The following is a 25,058-nucleotide window of genomic DNA, read 5'->3' on the forward strand; positions in this document are numbered from 1 at the left end:
ATAAAACGGACAACAAAATACCCACCCCTCGGGGTGGTTGTAAGGATCTGTGAGACAAAATGGTTAGAGCATAGACTTTAGAATCAAACAAGCACAGGCTGGCCTCTTGCTCTACCCATCACTAGTTGTACGATCAGGGGACCCACATAACACCTACATCAGAGTGGCTGTGAGTGTAAAGGGACGTGGCACGAGTGAGGCGCTGGCGCAGTGCCCAGCCTTGTTCCGATCTGCAGGTGCAGTGACGAATACCACCTCCCACGGGTCCCTACCAACAGTACAGCTGAGCTGTACCCCTCTGCCTCTGCTCCGCGCCCACCGTCAGCCCTGGGTGCCGGTATAAATAGCTCCGGCTCGGTGGTGAGCAGCCGCGGCTGCTCAAAGCCTCTGACACGACTGTCACCTCCCACTCAGTTCTCCAAACCACAGTTATCCCACTGTTGAGTGCGTTACATGCGTGCTGGGCACGGGGCTGAGTGCCACCAGAGGACATCTGAGCCCTCAAAACCTCTGATTTATCACAAGGAACACGGGCTGTGCCAAAAGAAAAGTTTCGGGGAGGGATGGGGGGATGGGGAGAAAGAAATGCAGCCTCTTGCGTTTGCTGAGAAATCCCATTCTTCCAAAACCCATAGCCCGCGGCGGGGGAGACAGCCTGTGTCTTTAAGAGGCCTCCGCTAGCAGGGCGGGGACCGGCGGCTCCTCGCTCCCAGCCCCGGCAGCTGGTCCCGCCCTCTTTTGAGTGACAGGCAACCAACCCAATTGAAGAAGGAGAGTTCAGCGTGACGGTGAAATGGAGCAATAGGAGCCCGGGTCGGCCTGCGTGGGGCGGGGCCCCGAGAAGGCGGGGCCGGCGGAGGCTAGTGGAGCGGCGGCTGAGAGACCTGGGCGCGGGAGCTGGGCCTAGGTCGGCTCTCTGGTGAGTGTGGGACGCGCCGGGGGTCGGGGCGCGCCAGGCCGCGGGGAGGGCCCTGGCCCGAGGGACGCGGGGCGGAGAGGCCGGGCCGGGAAGTAGGCGGAGGGCTGCGGCCTGCTTCTGCCCAGGGGCCTGGGGGCCTGGAGAGGGCCGGCCTGGGATGCACCGCGCAGGTTCGACAAGCCCCTGAGGGGTTGCGGCCCAAGTGGGTCCGCCAGGCCAGAGGGTCACTGGGTCTCCGACCCAGAAGGGTCGACAACGGGTGGGGAAGAGGGCGGACCAGGCCTAGAGGAGCGGGGGCTGGGCCGGGTAGGGGTCGCGGGGTAGGGGAGGAGGAGGGTGGGAGGATGAAACCCGGGGGCGAGACGAGACGGTGCGGGGAGGGAGGGTACGGGAGAGGGACCAGATGGGAGAGGGCTCGATAGGAGCCCAAAGAGTGTTTGGGGCTGGGTGGCACCCATCCGAAGCCTCGGAGTCTCCCTTGACATCGCCACCCCCTCCTACACACACAGACACTGCTCATCACCCCGCCCCGTCGATCCGGCCGGCTCAGTGACCCCCCCAGACCGTCTACTTGCATCTCCGCCGCTTCCTCCTCAGTTCAGGCATCTCTCGCCTCTTACCTGGATTGATGCAGTGTCCATAACCGATCTGCACACAGGCTCTTGCGCCGCTCCCCAGCGGGCTTCGCACCGTGGTCAGAGGGATCTTTTCAAAATACAGATCAGATCCGGACGCTCGGTTGCTTGTAACTGGCTGGCTTCCACCTCCCGCAGGGCCAGCCCCAGATCCTCACCCAAGCCCTGGAGATGGAATCCCACCGACCTCTCCTCCCTAGTCTCAGTCTACTAACCCCTCTTGCCCAATTCTCTTGTCACACTGGTCTTTTCGTGTTCCTTCTACATACCAAGCCCTGGCCCAACTCAGGGTCTTCACCCTCAGCCTTCCTGCTCCCTGGGCTTGTCTTCCCCGCCTGGCTTATTCCTGTCAACTCCCCTTTATCTTTGAAATCTCCACTCAAGTATCACTTCCCCAGGAGGAGTCCCTGGTCCTGGATTCCCCCACCCAGTGAATTCCCCACTTTCATCACCCTCTGTACTTCTCGTTCACAACACTTGAAGAGCTGCGGTTTTACATTTATTTATGAAAATATTCATGTCTGTCTGTTCCCACCAGATACTAAGGTCCACAAGGAAAAAGATAGTGTCTGCTTTTGCTCCTTGTATCTCCAGCATCTTGCCCAGAGCCAGGCACTGTAAATATGTACTAAATGAATGGAGGACTTGGCTCTGGTAGGAGGAACAAAGTGTGAGTCGTCTCTGATGTCCTACACAAAAACTGTGCCAGGCTCTGTGCTAGAATAATGCTGTCCGATGGAAAGATAATGCAATATCTGTTGTTACAAAATTTTTAGTAACCACATTAAGAAAGCAAAAAGAAACAAGCGACATTACGTTTTGTAATATATTTTACTTAACCTAATAGATTCCAGAATGATATTCTTTTGACATATACTCAGTGTTAAAAGCATTATTAATATTTCACATTTCTGTGTGTGTACTAAGCCCTTGAAATCTGGCCTGCGTTCTACACTTAGAGCCCATCTCAGCCCATGGTAAACACATTACAGGTGCTCAATAGCCACACGAAGGGGCGAGCAGTGCTAGAAGCTTTACATACCTGTGGCATTTAATTGCCTTTAACCTTTTGAGATAAATTATTGTTGTCTGCATTTTACTAGTAAACGTAATGAAGCTCCTAGAAGTTATGTTGCCTGCCAGCAACCATCCTAAACTTTGTGAGGGGAGGAGGCAAGGTGAGGACCAGGACCTCCATCTGTTCATGTGGAGTTTGGTCCTTCTGTACCCTATGCTGCCTCGAGGAGGTGTCAGGGGAGTCTGGGGGTGCAGGAAGTGGGGGCTAAACTTCTAGAAAACAATGGCACCTGTGGGTGTCTGCATATTCGGTTTCATCCATGAAGAGACAGTGTGTCTGGGTGCATCAGTACCACCTGCCTAGGTGGCTCAGGAACAAGTGGGTTTGATGCAGTGGAAGAAAAATCCTGCAAGGCCAGTGCTTCTTGATCCAGTCACCGGAGCTCAGCACATTCAGCACCAACTCAGCCTGGTCCCAGCACCTGGGTAGAAAAATGTACCCAGGCCACAGCATCTTGTACAGGGCCTGAGTCAACAGTCTGGCTGTTCAATTCAACAGTTGCTCACTGAGTTGAGGTCCCCACTCCCGTGAGGCCAGCACTGTTCTAGGCCATTTAGGGTGGCTGGGGAGTATAGATCACAGCCCTCATCTTCAGGACGCCTACTGGGTACTTGGAAAGACCAGACCAGACCACAGAATGATTAGATGAGGTGCAGGACACCGGGCGGTGTAATGAAGAACCGGAGACAGTGGTGTGCAGAGGCTGCAGTGGCTGTCTAGGCCACGCTGGGTAATGTGTTTCCAAGTGCGGATTTGGATTCCTCTGCAGGGGTAGGGGGGTACTTCGTAGTTGGCTACAGTTCCCACATAGATGCTGCTTGGCGTATTTACTTACCCGTCTGACTGCTTAAGCAGCCAGAGTTTGTAAACCCATTAGACATACTGGTTTTAATTGAGTCACTAGAAAAGATTTGTTGAGCACCTGTTATGTGCCAGGCATTGTATAGGCCACGCTCTGGAACTGACTATGAAGCTCTCCAAGGTTCTTCTGCTAGGAGAAAAATAATAAGAAGAAGAATTTTATATTGATTTTCCTCCCCGATTGCCTTCACATATGTTCTCTCAGTCTGTCATCAGTATACTAAAGCCTGGCAGGCAGGGCTTTTTTATGCCAGGGAAACATGGCTACAGTGCTTTCGCAACTTCTTCAAGTTCACACTGTTGGAATTCTGCTTACTCTGTGTCAGGTATTATGCTTAAATGATTTACGTATATTATCGCACCCAATGTTCACAGCAACTTTATGGAGTAGGGTTGATGCGAATCCCCATTTAACAGATAAGGAAATTCTTAGAACTGGGATCCAAACCTAGGTCTGTTCCACTCCAGAACACAAGCTCCTTACCTCGTTAAGTTACTCTGCCTCGCTAGAAGGTCAAGGTTGGACGAGACCTCCTCATGCATATCAGGACCTGAAGTCCGAAGAGGCTTGTGCTCATGGCAGAGCTGGGCAGTCAGGTCTCCTGTGCTGCAGGGGCAGGACTAACCCAGAAGGAAGTGCCGAGGCCTTCTTTGGTTCCTGACTGCTGGTGTGGCCTTGCCAGCTTCTCTGGACCTCAGTTCCCTTATTTGTAAAATGAGAGGCTTGGCCTGGTTTTGCAGTGAGAACAATGCTGTGTGGTTGGGGTCAGTATTGAAGGAGTCGGGCCCCCAGCCCGGGGTTTCAGTCATAACCCAGGGCTTCTCAGCCCCGCGCACCCCGTGCCCACACAGGCTCTGCCTTCCCGCGGCAGCCGCGGTCCCGTGAAGGCAGACAGTACTTCTGGTTCATCTGTGTTTTCCACTTCAGTTTCTGTTTCAGTTCCAGAAACTGAGGCAAGTGGACTGGAAACACAGACCCCTTCTACGTCCATCTCGATGACTGTAGGGCCTTGTGGAGTTCTAGGCAATGGCTCGTCCTCTGTCATTAGAGTTTCTGTTCTCTTTTAGAGGCGGTCAGGTCTAGGGGCATCCTGGAGGGTATTTTTGGTGTGGAATTCTGTGGGCACAGCTGTGTGCCAGGCACGGTGGGCAGGGGAGTAGATGCGGACTTGATGAGTCCCTGCCCTCAGCTAGCAGCCCCTGAGCTGTGGCTCCCAGCCCTGGCTTCCCGTTAGATTCACCTGGGGGTGGGGGCTGGGGGGTGGTTTGCAGTGACCTGGGTTGGGCACGGATGAGGCACAGCCAGAGCTGAGGCCCACTGGTGTAGAGTCTGCACCTGGGCATCTTGTTTGAAGGCAGGTTCTGATTCAGGGGGTCTGGGCTGGAGTGGGTGATTCTGTGTTACAGGCTCCCAGGCAACATCGGTGGTGCTGGAGTGCAGATCACACTCTGAATAGCACGAGGAAACGCTGCACATAGACAGTTATGAATCAGTGGGATTGTGACAGTGTGTGTAAAAGACGGGAGGGCGGATGAGGGCGCAGTTCATTTTGTCTGAGGGGAGAGGACCAGGAAGGCCACACAGAAGAGTGACTGAGCTGGGCCCTGAAGCTCGAGTAGAAGTTTGGCAGCTGGACCAGGTGGAGGGAGTAATGGCAGAGGCCCCAGTAAGACTTAGAAGAGCCTGATGTTTGGGGGAACAAGGTGGTCTGCTGTGACATTCGGAGTATCTGCGAGGGCGGTCTGAAGGCCGTGGTGGGCCTGGAAGGAGCTGGTGCTCTCCTGCGGAGTCTAAGCTCAGTTCTGCAAGGATAGGGACCTTGCAGAAGGTTTCTAAACCGAAGAGGAGAGCTGAGTGCTTCTTAGGGTAGGTGTTACGTGAGAAGAAGCCCAGACAGTTACCCTGTTCCCACGCCCTTCCTCACTGCCCTTGTGGCTCTAAGTTAGTGGCTTTTAACTACGTGTTTGGGTGAGTCTTGTGTCCAACACATTTCAACGGAAGGGAGAAATCTCAGCTGCCATTGGTATGATGGTCCATCTCGGTGTTTCTAGCAGTAAATGTCAGGACCTGACTCTTCGAACCCAGTTTCCCTCCCTGTACCTTAGAGTCTCACCCTCATTCAGGGGTCCGAACTAAGGGAAGTTAAGTCACTTCTCACTGCAGAAGATTTCAGAGGGAGAAGCCTCTGTTGAGATTGTGCTCTCGATTAGAAAGAGGGTTTGACCTCTGGTTGCCTTCCTGGAGCAGTGCTTTCTCTTGCAGGAAACATAAACCAAACTCACCCATGCCTCCCCCACCGAATCAGAAGCAAAAGAGCTGAACAAAAGCACCCGTCAATCCTTATCCTTAAAGGAATGAGGGGGGGAGAGTGCGGAGCTGGAGCCTTCTGGCCTTCCTCTATCTGAATTCCTTACTAATGGGGAGGGATTGTCTTTCACTTCCTTTCCGCTGGGCTCTCAGAATCCATCTCCCTGGAGCCGTCCTTGCAGGGGTGATTGATTGATGGAGCTTTGTGGGGCCTTTTGTAACTGTGCTGATTTTATAAGCACACCTTCCAGAAGCCACTTAAAGAACACTCATTGGAGACACGGAAGGTCCTGTTTTTCTCTTGTTTCCCCGACTTTGCCTTTGAAAACCTGGGCTTTCATTTTCCTGCCTTAGAGTATAGAATTATCTTCCCCAGATCAGTGTGTGCCTCTCTCCTGTTTGGTGACATTTAGAGCTTTCCCAATCATCTTTATATCTGTAATACTTGAAAGGGGGTGGGAGGGTGGGATGCAGAGTCCTTTAATCAGAAGGGGTTGATTACTTCTTCGCCTCCTGGGCCTGGATGTGGAACCACCGCTCCCTCATCTTGGCTGTTTGCTCTTGAACTCTATAGTGACGCTGAATGGTAGAGCAAGAGGCTATTTATAACCCTGAGAATTTTGCAATGTTACTGAATTGCTTCGACCTAATTCCCACTTCCTTTCTAAAGTGAAAATGAAAAGAGTGAGCAAACGAGAGCTGAAAGGGCTCCCCACAAGGAGATCCTTTATCTGGGGACTGTTACCTGGAGAATAGTATTCTTCTAGTCTCCTATCTCCCAACGTTTCCATAGGGAGAAAAGCGGAGGGATGTTTTCCCCCATCTTTTAACTAGAGTCGGGGTGCTAAATCTGATTTTCCAGTGAGACACGTCCTAATGTTAGATGTGAAAACAGTGAAAATGCTGTGGAGTTGGAAGGTGGTGGGTCGAGGAGGGAACACACAACCAGAGTGCTTCCTGCCCGTCCACTGCCATGTGAAGCCGGCCCTGGTTTGTAGGAGCTGAGGAAGTCAGAGCTGTTGGATATGAGCAGATGCTCATGGAACCGTAACCGTGTGTCAGGCGCTGTGCCAGCCGATGAAGCTGCAGGGTTGGCCTTGCCCCGGGGGAGGAGAGAGCTGTGGGAATATAAAACTATAATGGGGTGAGACAGGAGCCGTCACAGAGCTGTGGACAGAATGCCACAAGAACACGGGCCCGTCCTGTTTCACTTTGCTAGAGAAATGGGGGTGGCATGAGGAACTAAGACTGGTACAGAGAGGAAGTGACATCTGAGTGGGGCTCTGAAGCTTGCATATGAGCTCTCCTGACAGTCGAAGGAAGGAAAAAAATGCAAAGATACAGAGGAGGAGGAGGAACATGGGCTGCCGTATAGAAACAGCAAGTAGTCCAGGAAGGTCTGGCTAGACTGAAGGGCTGAGCACCACACAGGGGAGTGGGGGTCACCTTCTTTAGACAGTGGGCTCCGTTATCTGTCACAATGGTGAGCTCTTGTCGTTGGTCTCTGAGCCCGGTGTGCTTCATCTAAAGGTCCAGGGAACCCAGATCCTCCACTGAGCGCCTGCTGTGGGAACCGTGCCACCTGCTTTCACGTGGCTTTCAAACAGCCAGACTGGCTGGGGTCAGATTCTGGCCGTGCCGCTTACTAGCTGTGTGACACTGAGCACAGTACTTAATTTTTCTGTGCCTCTATTTCTTTTTAAAATTTTATTTATTTATGGCTTTGTTGGGTCTTTGTTGCTGTGCGCAGGCTTTCTCTAGTTGCGACGAGCGGGGGCTACTCTTCGTTGCAGTGCGCGGGCTTATTGCAGTGGCTTCTCTTGTTGCGGAGCACAGGCTCTAGGCACGTGGGCTTCAGTAGTTGTGGCACGCGGGCTTAGTAGTTGCGGCATGCGGGCTCTAGGGCGCAGGCTCAGTAGTTGTGGTGCACGGGCTTAGTTGCTCCGCGGCATGTGGGATCTTCCTGGGCCAGGGATCGAACCCACGTACCCTGCATTGGCAGGCAGATTCTTAACCACTGTGCCACCAGGGAAGTCCCTCTATTTCTTGTCTATAAAACCAGGATGATACATCACACAGGGCTGCTGTGTGGATTAAATGAATTAATATGTGTAAAGCCCTTAGAACGGTGTCCCAGCACTGGGTAAATGTTAGCTAATGTCATCATCCTTAGCAAAGGAAGTAGAGGGAAGAGAGCCAACACCCAGTCCTGAGACCCAGTACTGATGTGATTTCTTTCTTTCTTTTTTTGTGGGGAAGAGGTGGGAAGGAGACATGTGGAAGATACGTTTCTCATCCCATGTGAACTTCAGTTGCCTCATCTACAATGGGATGACTTCCAGGGTTCGGGTGAGCATCAGCGGTAATAATGCTACAGACGTGTGATCAAATGTAAAGAGGCTGTCTGCACATTACTGTTACATACAGGATGACTTGCCATAAAGTCACCACAAAACTGAACTGTTTTAAACAAACCAGACTTATCTAAGTGGGTTTTGCTCTTCATTATTTCAGCCAGTGTTAACCAAGGGCCTGCTCAGTGCTGTCATCTTGTGCCTGTTAGGCTGCTGTCTCTTCAGCCCTCCATTTAGAGCTCCTTCAAACCTGGGGGGTCACCCTTAGGTTTAGGCTTTTTAGTTGCAATGAGTAGAAATGCAGGCTAGTTTAATTGAAAGGAGTTTTATTGGCAGGAAACAGGGGAACTTCAGGTACCCCAACTGTAGGAGGTGTAGCCATAGAGTCTGGAAAGTCTTCAGACACAGGCTTTTTCCACCTCTTTCTGGGACTTTGTGGTTTCTGGTTTCTGGCCTCCACTCACCCACACATTTCTGGATTCTTCTTGCTGAATAGCTTCCTCTGCAAGGCTCTTGGTTTTTGCTTCTTGGTATCTTTGGCCTGCCGCGGTACCTGCTCTGAGGCTGACTGTGACCTTTCTGCTCCAGGGCCCATTGTCATCCATCTCCTTTAGTCTGTGTCTTTAAGCTCAAGAGAGAGAATTGGATTAGTCCAGCTAAGGTTGAGTGTTCACCTCGGTCCTGTTGGCTGTGGCATGGGTGGCGAGAGTGCCAGGACACATGGGCTGCCTGGGCATATTGGGAAAGGGCAAAGTCACGGAGAATCGGGGCTTATAGTATCTCTGGAATAGTCCTGGTGGTTGCAAATCCCCGTGCTTTAAAATGGATATGAATTTTTGGAACATACAAGAATCACTCAGGGCTGACTTTAATAAAGAAAGAGATAGGGACTTCCCTGGTGATCCAGTGGTAAAGAATCTGCCTTCCAATGCAGGGGACGTGGGTTCCACCCCTGGTTGGGGAACTAAGATCCCACATGCTGTGGGGCAACTAAGCCTGCGCGCCACAACTACTGAGCTCATGTGCCTCACCGAGAGAGCCCGCCTGCCGCAAACTACAGAGCCCACACGCCCTGGAGCCCGTGTGCCACAACTGGAGAGAAACCCGAGCAGACTGCGCACCCTAACGAAAAGATCTGTGTGCTGCAACTAAGACCTGATACAGCCAAAAAAAAATAAGGAAAATAAATAAATATTTTTAAAAAGAGAGATAATCAACCTAGGAAATGCCATGTGGTGTCCCAGTAAAGTGGAACTGTAAAATAATGAACTTTAGCTTTGTTTATCTCCAAAGACAGTATCCAGAAAGGAGTTCTAGGGACTTCCCTGACAGTCCTGTGGTTAAGACTCTGCTCTTCCAATGCAGGGGACGCGGGTTCAATCCCTGGTCAGGGAACTAAGATCCCACATGCCACGCACAGAAAAAAACCAGAAACAAACAAACAAAAACAAACAGAAAGGAGTTCCAAAAAACATGATGTGTTTCTTAGCAGCACCACTGAAATAAGGGTGTAACTTCTTTTGGAGAGGGACATGTGTACATCACCCAGACACTCAGTGTTGGAGCTGTGACTAGGTCCCGAGTCCTCTGGCTCTGAATCCAGATGCTTCAGCAGGGAAAATCTTCCCAGCCCAGCGCTCTTCCTCTTGCACCTACACTGCCTACTTATTTTAAGAAGAAGAAGAAACTAAACTAAATAACAAATGGTCTTAAAGGCCATATTGTATATTGTGCATTTCCACATATATGAAGTACAAAAGCAGGCAGAACAAATCCATGGTGTTGGAAATCAGAAACAAGTTGCCTCTGGGAGGGCTGGCAGGTGCGGGGTTGACTGGAAGGAGGTAGGAGGGAATTCTGGGGGTGTGAAAATGTTCAGTGTCTTGTTTTGGGTGGTGGTTACAGGATGGTATGTGTATTTCTATTTTGTATATATATTTATATATATACATACATATATACACATAAACTCTGCATTTTATTATTTGTAGATTGTATCTCAGTCAAAAAAAACGATCTCACAACTGTACAGTCGTACCTCCTAATTATGGCAGATTTAGATAAGGATAGGGACTCCTGCCCTAGGCATCCTGAGATTCACGGTACCACCCCTGCTTTGCTGTGTCACTGGAGCAGAGCATCTCAACCAGGACTTCTTCTGATGGGCCCGTTTCTTTTCAGAGGTTTGTTGTGTGTCTAGGCACATAAAAATTACATGTGAGAAATTCTACCTGGAGCTGCAGAAGCTGTGGAAGCTCTCAGGGCCGTGAGACCGGCGCACTTCACCTTTAGGCTTGATTTAGTTGCAGTGAGCAGAAATTCAGGCTAGCTCAGCCGGAGGTGGGGGTGGGTAGCACTGGCCAAAGTCAACTCCATGTTCTGTCACCTTCACTGCTTGTAAGCTGGGTGAATTGGGCACCTTGACCACACTGAGTTTCAGTTTTGTTGTCTTCAAATGGAGGTAATCCTGTACTGCCTACTTCATGAGGCTGCTTGGAGGACTCAACAGAATAAGTGATGGCACATTGAAAACCATCTCTTCTGTGCTGCCATGTTCTGGAAGTGCTGGTATTTTTGACAGTCGACTTCTGAAGCACCCCATCCTGGTCAGGAAATGGCCGGGAAAGCTTCCCTCTTTCTGAGACTTGTGGGTTTGTAGGGGAAGGGACTTGTACCCCTGTCACCAAAGAGGTTAGTACTTACAAGGCTGTGAGAAATAACAGCTGGTTTGGGCTGAAAAATTGATGGCCTCCACAAACACCAGCTCAGCTCAGCACAGCTATGCCGCATGTTCCAGGAGAGGCGGGTGGTCTCCATTAGTGAGGCGTGGATTGTGGGCAAGTGGCTAAACCTGGGGGTGCAGGAGAAAGGCCTCTTTCGTGAAGAGAGAGGCCGCTCCTGAAGCTGCAGGCATGGAGTGTAAACACACATTGAAATAATCCATCAGCGGGGTGACTTCCCCTCATCAGACCTTGGAGAGAATGCTTTAGCTACTGCCTGGAACACCACTAAGCTCACAGAGTTGCCTAGGATACCAGTCATGTGGGCCCATCTTCCAGACTTGTTCAAAATGATTTATTTTCCTTTATTTTGGAGAGCAGTGGGTCAGAAGTACTTCTGAAGCCTTGTCCTCCGATAGTTGGGCCTTTGTATGAGGGTCCTCACCTCCCTATACTTTTGCTCTCAGCAGCTCTTGCCTTTGGCAATTGGGACTAAAATAGCATTTCCTGTCCCGCTTCTCTTCTCCATTTTCTGAAGTCTGTGTCATCCCACACGGTGGAGGCTCCGCATTGTGTCCCTTTGCGGGGGGAGGAGTGGCAGCAATAAGTAGGGAGGAAGCAACAGAGCATGTGGCCAGGCCCTGCTGACTCTGGAATCTTCCCGGATGACTGCAGAGCAGAGCAGGCTGGCTGCTTCAGCTAACTGCTCAGCCGAGGAAAGGCTGTGTCTGTCCTTATCAGTCTCAGGGCATAAGCTTCTCCCTCTCAAGATCCCAGGACAGGACTTTGCAGTAAATATTCTCTACTCCGGGGTCCTCCTGGCCCTTCACCTGAAGTGTCACATTGGCAGATCTTGCAGCTGGCTTATCTGCAGTTGGTAGATAGGTTTGTCCCTTTTCTACTTGCTGATTTAATCCAAAGAGACAAAATGTCCAAGGAAAGGTTGTGGTATGATCTAGAAGAATTCAAACCAAGAAGTTCTACATGTTTCTTTGGACATTCTCTGTCTTCTGATTTTCCAAAATGTATAACAAGAGTGAAAAATGAAGGTAAACTCTGACTTTTTCCTTTTTTCTGATTCTTTTCCCCAGGCAGCTGTGTCTGTGTGTCTTGGAGAAGCAGGGCCCATTGGGAACGATGCCACCACCATCAGACATCGTCAAAGTGGCCATCGAGTGGCCAGGTGCTAACGCTCAGCTCCTCGAAATTGACCAGGTAAGCTCTGGAAGGGAGCAGCGGTGATGCAAGGGGAAGGACCCAGGGAGTGCGTGGTGGGGATGTCTTTAGGGGCGGGGACCACTGGCATTAGGAGTAAGACCAGCAAAAGGAAAGCCAAGCCCTGTCCCACCCTGTGGAAGGCTGGTCACCATGGCCTGGGAGAGGCTTCCTCTTCAAGAAAAGCTTTCAGAGAAGAAGCCTATGCTCAGGCCTCAGGATGACCCTGCCTGACCGACCCTCTCATCAGGACCTTGGTACTAGCAGGCTGTGGCTCCTGGTGAAGGATCTCTCTCTCTCTCTCTCTCTCTCTCTCTCTCTCTCTCTCTCTCTCTCTCTCTCTCAGAAACGGCCCCTGGCATCCATCATCAAGGAAGTTTGTGATGGGTAAGTTGAAACTGCCCCTGTTTTGTATGGTGACAGGCTAAAAACAGAGGAGCATTGCCAGACCTTGAAAGGAATTCTGCCCGAGGATCTGCAGTTAGTCGGGTCCCCAGTCCGGGGCTTTTGCGGATCGTTGTCTTACAAAGAAAGTATAGCTGGTGGGGATGTCCCTAAGACCTGTCAATCTTTAGTTTTTCCTTTAAGCCCAGGAATGCCCCACCTGAGGTCCTGGTGGGATCTGAGACCTGTGCTGAATTATACGTGCCGCCTTTTGTGGTACCAATCTTTACAGAGGCTGAGGAGGTTACTGTTCAACATCTCAACCCAAAGCTTTGGGGTTTTTTCCCCTGTACATCAAACAGACCGCCCAATCCCTCGGTCAACTCTGGTGAAAATTATTTATTTGCAGCTTCTAGACAGGCCCACAGGCATGGCCACACAGGCTGTACTGTTTTTCTCTTACATAGGTGGTCACTGCCAAACCCGGAGTATTACACCCTCCGTTATGCAGACGGTCCCCAGCTCTACATCACCGAACAGGTTAGTACAGGGAGAAGCCAAACTAACACAGGTCTTGCTCTGGAATGAGCCACCCCGGGGGCCGGCGCTGTTTGCCCTCCTTACATCCAGGGAACTTCCACTTCCTGGGTCAAGAGCTGCTTCCTGGGCAGATCAGGGAGCATCAGCCCTTGTCCTCCTCTGGTGGCTGGAAAAATGTGTCTTCTGCTTCCTGAGAGGCGCTTGAAAAGGATCTTAGAAATTCTTTGCCAAGAAACAAGCAGGAGAGGAGGCCCTGACTGAAGAGTCTCAGTTACAGCTACTTTAAAAATGACAGAAAGTTCTTGTTGATTCAACTTGCTTGCACAATTTTAATATTTTATCTTAGCTACTCTTTTTTTCTCTTTGCTACCCAGACTCGCAGTGACATTAAGAATGGGACAATCTTACAGCTGGCTATCTCCCCGGTAGGTATTCGGCTTTCCTTAGGAATTCCTTTATTTGACAAGCGTCTGTGAGCACCTACCATGGGCCAGACTCTGTTCTAGAAAGTAAGACTTGGGGGTTAAAAAGTCAATCTTTGCTCTCACAGCCTGGTTGGGAATAAACAAACAAATATAAGGCCTCTCTCAAGGGTCCTGAAAGAAGGTTGCTTAGGGAACTCAGAAAAGGGTCCACCTAACTCAGACTGAGAATTCCCAGAAAGCCCTTCCAGAGAAGGGGGACACTTGGCTCAGATGTTGAAGGATAAGCAAGAAGCATCTGAAGAAAGAAGAAAAGGAGAGATGTGCTTTGTTTAGGGGAGGCGGGAGTGATGGGTGGCCGAGGGCCTGTAGCCATCGACCAGAAGCCAGTGAAAGGTTCCTTGGCGGCCTGCTTATGGGTCGGACTTTATCCAGAAGGGAAAGATCATTATTGTGGGGACGTTGAAAGATTTTAAGCAGGAAGCTATGTTATGCTTAGGTTTATATTTTATGAAGATCACTTTAGTGACAGTGTGGAAGATGGGCTTGAAAAAGGAAGGTTGATGGTAGGAGGAATCTTCAAGAAGCTGATGAGCAGTGTCAACAGCCCATGAAGGCCGTGGCCGTGGCGATGAAATGATGGGCAGGAAAAGTGTTTGCAGGTGAACTTGGCGAAGAAGGCAATACACTGGCTGTGGAAGCCGTGCGAGAATGCAGGCTGGCCCCCTGATTCCTGCAAGAGCAGCCCTTCCGGGTGACTAAGGAGGCACCCACGAGGGTAGAAAGAAAACAGGCGCTAGAAATGGCTTAGGAGCTGAGGGCAGGGAGAGTGTCCGGATGGAGGATGGGTTGGTCTGCAGTGAGCAGAGAGAAGGTAAACTGAGGACAGAAGAGCGATCCGTTGATCTGGGAGGTCAGCCAGTTGCTGGGGCAGCTGGGTGGCAGCCAGATCGCAGTGGGTTGAGTTTAAGAGGTGACAGAGCGAGGACCTTGTGTTCGCCATGTTATCGGGAAGCTTGGTTTAAAAGGAAGTAGATAGAGAAGGTAGTAGCTTGGGGATACGGAGTTGAAAAGATACGCCTTTTAAAAAGAGGTGGAGGACTTCCCTGGTGGCGCAGTGGTTGAGAGTCCGCCTGCTGATGCAGGGGACACGGGTTCTTGCCCAGGTCCGGGAAGATCCCACATGCCGCGGAGCGGCTGGGCCCGTGAGCCGTGGCCGCTGAGCCTGCGCGTCCGGAGCCTGTGCTCTGCAACAGGAGAGGCCACAAGTGGAACATTCACGTGTGTTAAAATCAAAAGAGTTTGACAAAGATACAGTGAAAGGTCTTCTCCCACTCCTGTCCCTCACCTACCCAGCTGTCCACCTCCTCTGACCCTGCACGGTTGTTAACTTCTGTTGCAGTTTTTTATGTGTCCTTGAAAATACGTTAAGATGCAAGAGAGGACGGTTGCCAGTGCGGGAAAGGGGGGGTGAGTGACAGGGGCAGGACCTTGCTGCCCACAGGACAGGGGAGGCCCACAGCCCAGGGGAGGGATTTGCCCTGACGGCTCGGCCTGGAGCAGGACCAGTGATACGGGGGTAGCGTAGGTAGGTCTGTAGAAGGGCTGCCGGAAAACGGAGGGCATGCTGGCCCCTGTTCTCTTGGTGAGGTGACAGGCTGGTCCATCTGAAAGGAAGGGAGGTGTGGAGTAATAGCAGCTACATTGGCTGAGCGCCTGGATTTTGCCGAATACTTTCCATATATGGTATCACTTAATCTCGACAAACCCCATGAGATGCGTACTCTTGATAGCCCCATTTTTCAGACCAGGAAACTGAGACTCGGAGAGACTAAATAACCTACCAGTTGTCAACAGCTCAGAACGCGGCGCAGCTGCCTCTCAAACCCAGGTCTGGGCGACCCCAGGCCAGTGTTCTTGGCACTGCCTGCTCCTGCCCTGCTCCTCAGCTCTGCTCGTCCTAAGGACTTCATCTCTCCTCCCCAAGCTCGGCTAATTTAACGTGATGGCCTGGGAGCTGCGCGCTTTTACAGAAGTGCCGAAGCATTTTACGGGCCTCGCGCGCAGCGTAGCTGACTTTCCCAGAAGCAGGAGGCGCAGGAGGTGGCCCGGAGATGCTGTCCCGGGAGGAGAACTGACGTTTGGAGTTGGAAGGCTCTCAGTGTGATGCAGACCAGCGCTCTTCAAATCGTTCCGTCCTGTGACCTTTTCTCGCAGCGCACACGTCCCTCACCGTGGAGGTGAGGGAGGGTTTCTGTGTCCTCGCGAGCAGCGTGCCGTTAAAGGGGAGAGACGTGGGTAGGCCCGACTCCTCTGCAGCAGCGGTACCTGGGCTCCGTCGCTTGCCTAGCACTGGAAGAAAAATGAAGACCCCCGGGGCGCTTGTGCTCTCCAGATTCTTCCATTCCAACCGAGAATATTAAAGTAACACACGAGAGATAGAGAATGATGGAACGGTAAGCTGTGAGGCACGGACTATAGAGTGAGTAAGTTCAGCAACAGGAAAGACCAGTGAACATGAGAGGAGGGGCGTCAGCCGCAGTCTCAGGAAGGATGCAGGTGCTCCCATGGGAAAGGTTCACGTGCTCGGGGGAGGCTCTGTCACCAGCCGTCATTTTCAAAGAGCCGTTTTGAAATTAGCTGCTTCTAGCCCCTTGGTATTCTTAGTTTCCCCAGGGCTAGCACTTTGAGGAACAATGATGCGGACTCTGAGGGAAAGTGAAAAAAACACATCAGGCTTATCACAGTTTCAGATTGAAAGGGTCCTTAGAGGTCATCAGATCTCATTCTCCACCCACTGTAGGAACCCCTTCCATAGCACTTTGTACAGGTGCCTGTCCAGTTTTCCTTGATTGCTTCCAGTGACCGAGAGCCCAGTATTCAAGAGACAACCTCTTCCACTGTCTGACGGCTTTAGTTAATATCAATAGAAAACTCCTATGGTTACCAAAGGCTAAGGGGGTGGGGGAGGGATAAATTAGGAGTGTGGGATAGCAGATACACACTACCATATATAAAATAGGCAAACAACAAGGTCCTACTGTATAGCACAGGGAACTATATTCAATAATCCTGTAATAAACCGTGATGGAAAAGAATATGAAGAAGAAAATATACATACACACACACACACACACACACAGACATGCATATATGTGTATAACACTGCTGTACACCAGAAACTAACAAAACGTTGTAAATCAACTATACTTCAATTAAAAAAAAAAAGAAAAACTCTGATATTGAACTAATATCTGTTTCTTTGTGACTTGCCATAGTTAGCGGATTGTCATCTCCCAGATCTCTCTTGTATTCCCTCGGTGGGAATTGTTTTATTCCATAGACCAGAGTGGTACAGAAAGGATACACATAACTGCAGACCGGTCTCATCGTACTGGTGATTCCCTGATTGATGCAATAAACATGTATTTAGCAAATCTGAAGCAGTGTGAAGAGCTACTTCTGTCTCGGGCTTGGGAGTCCACAGAAGGGCCCCTGTGAGCTATTCACAGAGCAGTAACCTGCCACAGGGAGCAGATGGCATGTGTCTTGTCCCTGGTCCCGCAGTCCCGGGCCGCACGCCAGCTGATGGAGAGGACCCAGTCATCCAACATGGAGACCCGGCTGGACGCCATGAAGGAGCTGGCCAAGCTCTCTGCGGACGTGACCTTCGCCACCGAGTTCATCAACATGGATGGCATTGTTGTGCTGACGCGGCTTGTGGAAAGCGGAACCAAGCTCTTATCCCAGTGAGTGTTGCTGAGGTCTCGTTTGGGAGCTCTCGAGAGATTTACGACACTCCGCAGGGCATCCTATGCTCATTTCCATTGAGTCAAATGAGCTTGTTGAGCTCCTTCTGCATACAGAGCAGCGTGCCCAGCACCAGGGTCCACACAGAGGGGTATAATTCACTATTGTGGTCCTGAATCTTGTAGTCTAGTTGGGCTCTCACAAATTCAGTGACGGTACAAAACAGTACTATGCTGAGTGACGTGAAAGTCGGGGCTCTAGAAGTCAAGAGAGAGGTCAGCTCACGGCTGAAATTATTTCCGGAAAATGACCGGCCTGATGGAAGTTAGCAGACTGTCCATTAGCAAGTAGAACAGGTGTCTGTGTGTCTGTTCTTAACCACACCCCTGCGTCCCTCCCTCTCCAGTCACCTCCCCACTCCACACACAGGCTCCTTATACAGAGACACGCAAGGGCCCTCCTCTGTGTTTACCGGGGCGTATCCCCACCCATCCACTGTCTCCCTGTCACCCATTTTCATGGGGGCAGGGAGGCGTCCGGAACTTTGCAACACACTGCAAGTGGCTTTGTGGTACTCCAGTGCCAAGGTGAACGTGGCGGGAAACTGCCATGCCATTATCAGCAGTGAGTAAACAGATGTTTAGTTTGTCTTCTAAGCCCACAGAACCTAAGCTGGCAGAGAGGGAGTCAGAAACCTTTGAGTTGATGGATCAGCTACTGAAATTTTTAGCCAAACCGAGCAGCTAGTCTTGGGTATTTGTTTTAAGTCTTGGATTCTCCGGCTGCACGGAAATCTCGAAGCCTTTGGCTGCCATCAGCACTGACCCGGACGTTCCGCAGTCTCCCGGGAGTGCGGGGTTGGACTGGCCTTCGTCTCCTCTTTAAAGTGGAGGCGATACCTCCCTTGCCATATTGTCACGAGGAGTACTGTGGATGAGAATGGGTCAGAACATGCTTTGCAAATGGAAATATAGTTTGTAAATTATAGAGCACTGTACAGATGTATAAAGGTTCGCGTGTATACAGAGCAGAGACAGAGGGGAGAAAACATTTCAGCCCTCATTCTCTGTCAGCTCTGTGGTAGGGTTTCGCATGCACTGTCACCCTGCCCTCACCACAACGCCGTGAGGTTAACGCTGTGAGAGGAACTCAGTTTCACAGAGAAAGAAATAGAAGTTTGAACAGATAAAATTTGCACAGTTAGTAAGTAGTTGAACCCATGGCCAGAGTTCATCCTCTTTCTCCTGTGCTCTGCCGCCTCCCAGCCTAAAAGTGAACCTGGGACGTAAGCTCCCTTGGGTACCCCACCAAGTGCTGGGATTTGACAAGGCCAAACCCAGAAGCCTTTCCTTTGGTGATTCCAGGGAAGAATCTGCTCCACACCTAGCTTAGGTGTGTGCCAGGCGCTGGCTCACAGTGGCGTTCGCTGATTTCTCAGGTGGTGCTTACGTTGAAATCCGTCCCTATTGTGGCTGCCTTCACACCTGTGCTCCCCAGTTCTGAATCTTTGTATTGTTTTGTGTGTGTTTTGCACATGTCTCAGCTACAGTGAGATGCTGGCATTCACCCTGACTGCCTTCTTAGAGCTCATGGACCATGGCATTGTCTCCTGGGACATGGTTTCAATCACCTTCATTAAGCAGGTGAGGCCTCCAACATTCCGTCTTTCCTCCCTCCGTCGCCAGTTGTTCTCTAGGCTTTGAGGGGAGGTGCGGGCAACACAGCTGCTCCAGCGAGGGTCGGCGTTCTATCCCCGAGGCCAGGTTTTTCATCCTCAGGCTCCGGCCTTCCTGTGGCTCCTGGAAGGTGTACTTTGTTACACTCGCAGGGCCTGCACTGAGAAGATGGAACTGGACTCTCGGAACTGATTATGGCCAAAGTGGAATTGGATTGTCAGTGAGACTCGGGATAGCGTGCAGCCAGCCAGCCAGCCAGCCGATACCATCCCTAAGTCTTCTGACCTGCTTCCTGAGCCCTGCCTCCTCTTTGGATTAAAAAAAAAAAAAAAAAAGTTCATTTCATTTGCCTTCTATTTATTAATCTGCCTTCTGTTTACAAATCTGCAAGGTAGACTGTTTGATTGTCAGATGAACTCGGGGGGGGGGGAGAAGATGCTTCTAGTTTTATCCTCCTTTCTTCTAGAAGAAGGGGCAGTATCACCTCAGAAAACTGAACTAAAACCAATGAATGCTATATCTGCTGACCTAGAATTACACCTGTCATTGGCTTGGGACATTGAGAACTTCCCAGTGCTGGAGATACTTACGCACAAGTGAAATGACCATGTGTCAAAGATGTTATAATGGGGATTGAGAAAAGGGATTAGATTATAAGACTTTGAGGTCCTTTCTATGTCCCCGAGTCTGCTGTTCTGCGTGTGTATAGGGACAAAATGTATGTCCGGAGTACAGTACATGGAGAGCAAATGAGATCCCAGCATCAGTAAAACCCTCTGCTTTTTACCCTTGGCTTTTTCATGCCTGAACCCTTATTTTGAAAACAAAAGATTAAGCCCTTAGGTTTAACGAAACATAGTTGAGTGGATGCTGTAATTTGAAATTGAGTTATCCATGCCTAGGGACTCCCTGGCACATTGGCCAACATAGCAGATACCGTCATCCACCTGGGGACAACTGTCCAAATGTGGGCAGCACACCTAAGAGGAGAGTCTGGGGGCGGCGGGCGTCCGAAACCTAAGCCTTCAGCTCTCTCGGGCCCTGAGCTTCCTAACTGACTTGCCCTCTCTGGCTTTAGATCGCAGGGTACGTGAGCCAGCCCATGGTGGACGTGTCAATCCTGCAGAGGTCCCTGGCCATCCTGGAGAGCATGGTCTTGAACAGCCAGAGTCTGTACCAGAAGATCGCAGAGGAAATCACTGTGGGACAGCTCATCTCTCACCTCCAGGTGTAAGTAGAGACCCTGCCCCAGCCTCCCTTCCCTGCCTATTCTCTTCTCCCCTCTTACTCTGTTTAAGTCTTCCAATCCTACTGCTTTGCTTGTACTCTGAGATGCTGATCTGCTTGTTCATTCACTCATCACCTCTTCCACACTACTGCCAGAATTCCTCCCGTAATTCAGACCTGGTCATGTCATGCTCCCGCTTGAAATCCTCTGTAACTCTCCTTGCCTCTCAGGATAATGTGAAGTTTTTCCCAATCTTCCTGTACCACCATGGTACCAGACAGAATTAGATGCTTTCTCCTCTGTGGGCCAAATAGTTTCTGTTTGTACCTATGATAATCATATTTATATAAAATACTGTATTTTTATTATCTGCCTCCCATTTTAAACTTTGAGCTCTCTGGGAACAGGGGCCGATCATTTTTGTATCCCTTGTTTTGATTTAAGTAGAAGCTCAATTAGCATTTGTTGAAAGAACTCTTGCCGAACTAACAGTATGCTGTTGTGGGTAGCAAGAAGTATTGTATAGGATGTGAATTCCAATCCAGGATCTACTGCAAACTAGGTCTCTGCCCTCAGCAAATTACCTAATCTCTTCTGGCCTAAATTTCCTCGCCTCTAGACTGAGGTTAATCATCCCCACCTCTCAGACTTGTGAGGATCAAAGAAGATAAAAGGTCCAGCATAGGGGCCAGCACAGGATAGGTATCCAATAAATCGAGGAGGTTTTTTTGTTTTTTGCTTTTGTTTGTTTTTTAAGAAGCTTATCACATCCTAAAACATTTAACAGATAATAAACAAAAGCCAAAGACAGATAAAGCCTTTGGAGCACTGTTTGTCTCCTCCCCATTCCTTATACTTCCCTTTCAACCATTCCACACAATTTAAGGGGACTGGACTTCCCAAAACAAGGATGGGGACACTGCTGATTCCTTCCTAACCCTCGCTCCCTTCCAGCATATGGGACATTGACAGAACACCCTGCCAGTTCCAGGGGAAGCCAGAGCTCCCAGACTTGGTTGATTATAGCAGCCTTGTCTTCACTCAGCTATGCTCTCAGCCTGTACCTTCCCACTAGTCCAAGTAAAAAGGAAGCACAAGGAGATTTACAGCTCTGACTTCTCCTTGTCACTTCTCTAAGGAATTCTTCAGCCTCTGTTTTCATGCCCAAAAGCCAAAAAGGTTGATTGAAGTCAGGGGGACATTGTAAATTCCAGGTGGAGAGTTCTGATTTTCCTGACCTCAGAGTTACCTCTATTTCTTTGTTTCTGAATTGGGAATGAACCAGTTACCTCCTTAGAGATGCTAGAGGAGCGTGGCATTTCTTAGGGGTCAGTCTATGAACACTTTCAGCCCATTGCTGTCCCCAGAAGTCATGTCCTCTGCTGCTGGGCTGAGGGACAATTAGTAGCCTCCACCAGACCTCCAAGATGACCCCGGCCAGCCAGGACACCCAGCAGCCCCTCTGGAAAGAGCCACAGAATGCACTTATGACGTGGCAGGTGGAGAGCTCTTGTCAAGTGCCAGGATTACAAGATTCCAGAGAAGCGTTGTAGTTATTTTATTTGTTTAAAATAAAATAAGTTCATAGTCAGAGACTTTGAAAATACAGAAAAGCACAAAAAGGAAATCATTTGCCCATTATCCCCCCTCCAGACATAACCACTGTTAACAGTAAAATGACTGTGCCGCTGGGGTTTTTTTCTATGCATATTTTTAAGAAAGTTGGAATCTTACTGTACATGCTATGCGTGCCTTGACTTTTTTTATGGAGTAATAGTTACTGAACATTTTCCATGTCAAAGAACCTTCTGATAGGGTAGTTCTAAATCTTCTTGTGCAGGAATTCCGTGCCAGTCTAGTGGTTAGGACTCCATGCTTCCACTGCCAAGGGTGCGGGTTCGATCCCTGGTCGGGGAATTAAGATCCCGCAAGCAGTGAGGCCTGGCCAAACATTAAAAAAAAAAAATGGACTCTCACCTCCCTGGAAAAAAATATCACATAGTCAGCCAGCTACAAGGAATAATGGCTGCACCATTTCTAGGGTTCCCAGACACTCTAAGCCCATCCCTAACCCCAGGCAAAGAACCTTTATGCTAAAACAGCATTTTTAATGAGTGCTTAGGATTTGAATATATATGAACAGAGTCGCTACTGTGGACATTTGCATTATTTACTGTTCTTGCTTTTTTTTATAGTACTTGGATGAAACACCTTGCCAGTAACACATGCACAGCTCTCTGATGACTATCTTTGGGTAAATTCCTGTTAGTAGAATTGCTGGGTCAGGGAGTCTGCCCACTTTTAAGCTTTTGAGGCTAAGCCTCTGATTATTATTTGATTACAGTGTGCGAGTGATTGTTTTAAACCATTTCTAAGGATCGTCCTGCTGGTCAGTCTCCTAACCTCTCTCTGCCTTCTTTCTCCGTTGACACAGCTCCAACCAGGAGATTCAGACCTACGCCATTGCACTGATTAACGCACTTTTTCTGAAGGCTCCTGAGGACAAGCGACAGGTCTGTGGTGGCCTTTTCAAGCTTTTCATCTGGGCTCTCCCAAGAGAAGACTTATCCACCCAGTCATTTTCCCAAGAGTCCCTCCTCCTGCCCCTCTGCAGCCAGAGCCCGTCTGAGTGGCTTTGCTAAGGAAGACCTGGGGAAGAACTAGGAGGGAAACCAGCTGGGTCCTAGGTCAGGGCAGGGGCCTGCAAACTATTTCCCCTCAAGGACGAGTAAATATTTTTCTGCCTGGTGGCCCTTGTGGTCTACGTGGCAACTATTCAACCTTGCCGCTGTAGCCAAAGCAGCCTCAAACAGTAGGCAGACAGGTGGGTGTGGCTGTCTTTCCATAAGACCTTCTAGACACAAACAGGCAACAGGCCTCATTTGGCCTTACTGCGACTACCCCTGGGTTAGAGCATCAGGGAGCAGGGAGAGGAGACCCGCTGGGCCTCCCTGCCGGGTCCCAGGAGACAGAAACAAACGCAATCCTTGCTTAAGGAAGCAAGAGTGGAGGGACTTAGCTTGAAGTTTCACGTATAAAGATCCTCTGATCCAGGTTCTAAACTTTTTTCTTCCCTATCAATCAGCTGTGTGACATGATGCAAATCGCTCTGCTTCTCTAAACCCCAGTTTCCTCACCTATAACGTGGGAGTAACAACATCTGCCCCATTCACTTCATAAGGATGTCATGAGAAAAAGCCATCTTCTACAAGTGAGGAAACCAGGGATCAGCTGGGCAGTGGAGCAAGGGCTGACCTAGGAGGCCAGGGTCCGAGGCCGAGTACTTTTCCTGCCACTGCTGGGCAAGTGCTCTAACCCCCCTGGGTCTCCGTTTCCCTTTCTGTAAAATGCAAGGGCCAGATTAAAGATCGCTCTGAGCCCTTCCAACACGACTGTTCTAGATTTCTCTGGTCAAAGCCCAACTGATGTACAAAAGCAGGACTTTGTAATTCTCGGTCAATACCGTGGGCTCAGTAAGTTGTAATTCCTGTGGGATTATGTACCAAGTTCCTGGAAGATTCTGGTGGGAGGACCAGGAGCGTCTGTGGTTCTGTCTGTCCTTGTCTTTCTTGGATGGCTGGCTCTGTTCATCTCTTCCTCCCTAGTCCTGTTTTGAATGTAAGCTGAAAGCTCATTCTTCCATCTGCTTCTCTCTGTGCTTTTTGCTTTCTGCCGGCAGGACAAGCATCTTAATCCTCTAGACCTCCCTGTCACTGTAAGTAGCATTGCCATATGGAAAGGGCCCCCGCTCTTTTCCAGGTGGGGAGGTTGAAGCTGGGTGAGAATCTCATGATCTGATATAGTTGTTCAGGGAGCTCCAAGACACAGGAAAAGGTTGTGTGCTGTAAATCTCATTTGTCAGGACACTTAGTGAAGTACCACGGATCAGAGTCGCATAAAGGATTAAGGGGATGCCTGCCCTGGGGAATGTGGCCCAGTCTCTCCTTTGTAACCTGCCTTCACATGGGTCTGTGGTTCAGCCAGGAAGATCAGATTCAGAAATAGCCTGTGACTTTCATCTAGACGATGCCAGATGCATCACATTCCAGCTTGCTGTAGCCAGGAGTAAAGGTAAATCCATGCCCTTTTGGACGCTTTCTAGATCCTAGGAATTGGAAAAGCTTTAGACAGTTGACAGAAGGGAATTTGGATACTCGTTTCTTAGAGGGAGGGTTTCTTAGAGGATTAGAGGGAGCTCAAAGAGGTCAGCTCTGTGAGGATATGAAAAAGGATGAGTGCTTCCCCCGGCACCGCAGAGAAGCCTTTGGTTGTAGGCCTTTATATTCCAGCAGCAGACCACTGTCAGTTACCAACTTTGTGAGTTGTGGACAGCAAGATTTAATCGTGCGTTGGCCTCCCATAGCTACCAGAGAAGTTTCTAGTCCACCTTCCTCCTTTGCCAGTCAGTGTGTGCTCAGGGGACGCAAAGTAAAACTTAATATTCCTGACAGCGTCAGCCATTGGAATTTGGCTAGAAATCTAGAAGCGAGAGACAAAGGCCTTCCAGCTCTGAGAAAAATGACAACACTCACGGATATTGCCCCATAGGAGAGGTGTGACAGCTCCCTAAGGCCCGTTGATTTAGAATTATCTATGAAATTAAATTAAGGCAGCAGTTCAGGAAGGGAAGTCAAACTAATTAACATTGTAAGAAGTGGTAGCTGACATTGGAAGGAAGAGACGGAAGAACTATGAAAAGCTGTCAGAAAAATTAAAAGCATAGTAATCTGGGACCATTTTGTTTAGGGGAAAATAGCTCCACATTCAGAAGCCCCATAGGGTATTACAGTGTCACAACACAGAATAATAACTGATGTGTTTTTTTGTTCCTGATGAAGCCAAGTCCTTGGCAGTGATTAAATTATTATAATCATCGTAGTCTCTTCAGAAATACAGGAAGTGTATATATTTTTAGAAGATTAGCATAAGAATGGTCAAAATAACAGTTCTGAGAGGACCCTTAAAGCT

At 49.7% G+C, this 25,058-nt stretch overlaps 1 protein-coding gene across 4 annotated transcripts in view; it reads left to right on the forward strand.

Moving 5' to 3' along the window:
- Positions 1-843: 843 nt before the first annotated feature.
- The window catches only part of ELMO2 (engulfment and cell motility 2), a 38,305-nt gene continuing 14,090 nt past the window's right edge, over positions 844-25,058 (forward strand). Inside the window, exons 1-10 of one of the 4 annotated variants that reach the window (XM_024746755.1) lie at positions 844-919; positions 8,061-8,150; positions 11,967-12,090; positions 12,437-12,477; positions 12,942-13,014; positions 13,389-13,439; positions 17,004-17,185; positions 18,730-18,829; positions 19,941-20,092; positions 22,525-22,603. In XM_024746755.1, the coding sequence (XP_024602523.1) occupies positions 12,013-12,090; positions 12,437-12,477; positions 12,942-13,014; positions 13,389-13,439; positions 17,004-17,185; positions 18,730-18,829; positions 19,941-20,092; positions 22,525-22,603 (756 nt within the window). In that variant the 5' untranslated portion in view covers positions 844-919; positions 8,061-8,150; positions 11,967-12,012. Of the gene's footprint in view, positions 920-8,060; positions 8,151-11,966; positions 12,091-12,436; positions 12,478-12,941; positions 13,015-13,388; positions 13,440-14,710; positions 15,893-17,003; positions 17,186-18,729; positions 18,830-19,940; positions 20,093-22,524; positions 22,604-25,058 lie in introns of those variants that run through there. The other 3 variants (XM_024746754.1, XM_024746756.1, XM_024746757.1) reach the window with 3 other exon arrangements.

Source organism: Neophocaena asiaeorientalis, unplaced genomic scaffold, assembly GCF_003031525.2.
Source record: "Neophocaena asiaeorientalis asiaeorientalis breed wild unplaced genomic scaffold, Neophocaena_asiaeorientalis_V1.1 scaffold132, whole genome shotgun sequence".
NCBI lineage: Eukaryota > Metazoa > Chordata > Mammalia > Artiodactyla > Phocoenidae > Neophocaena > Neophocaena asiaeorientalis.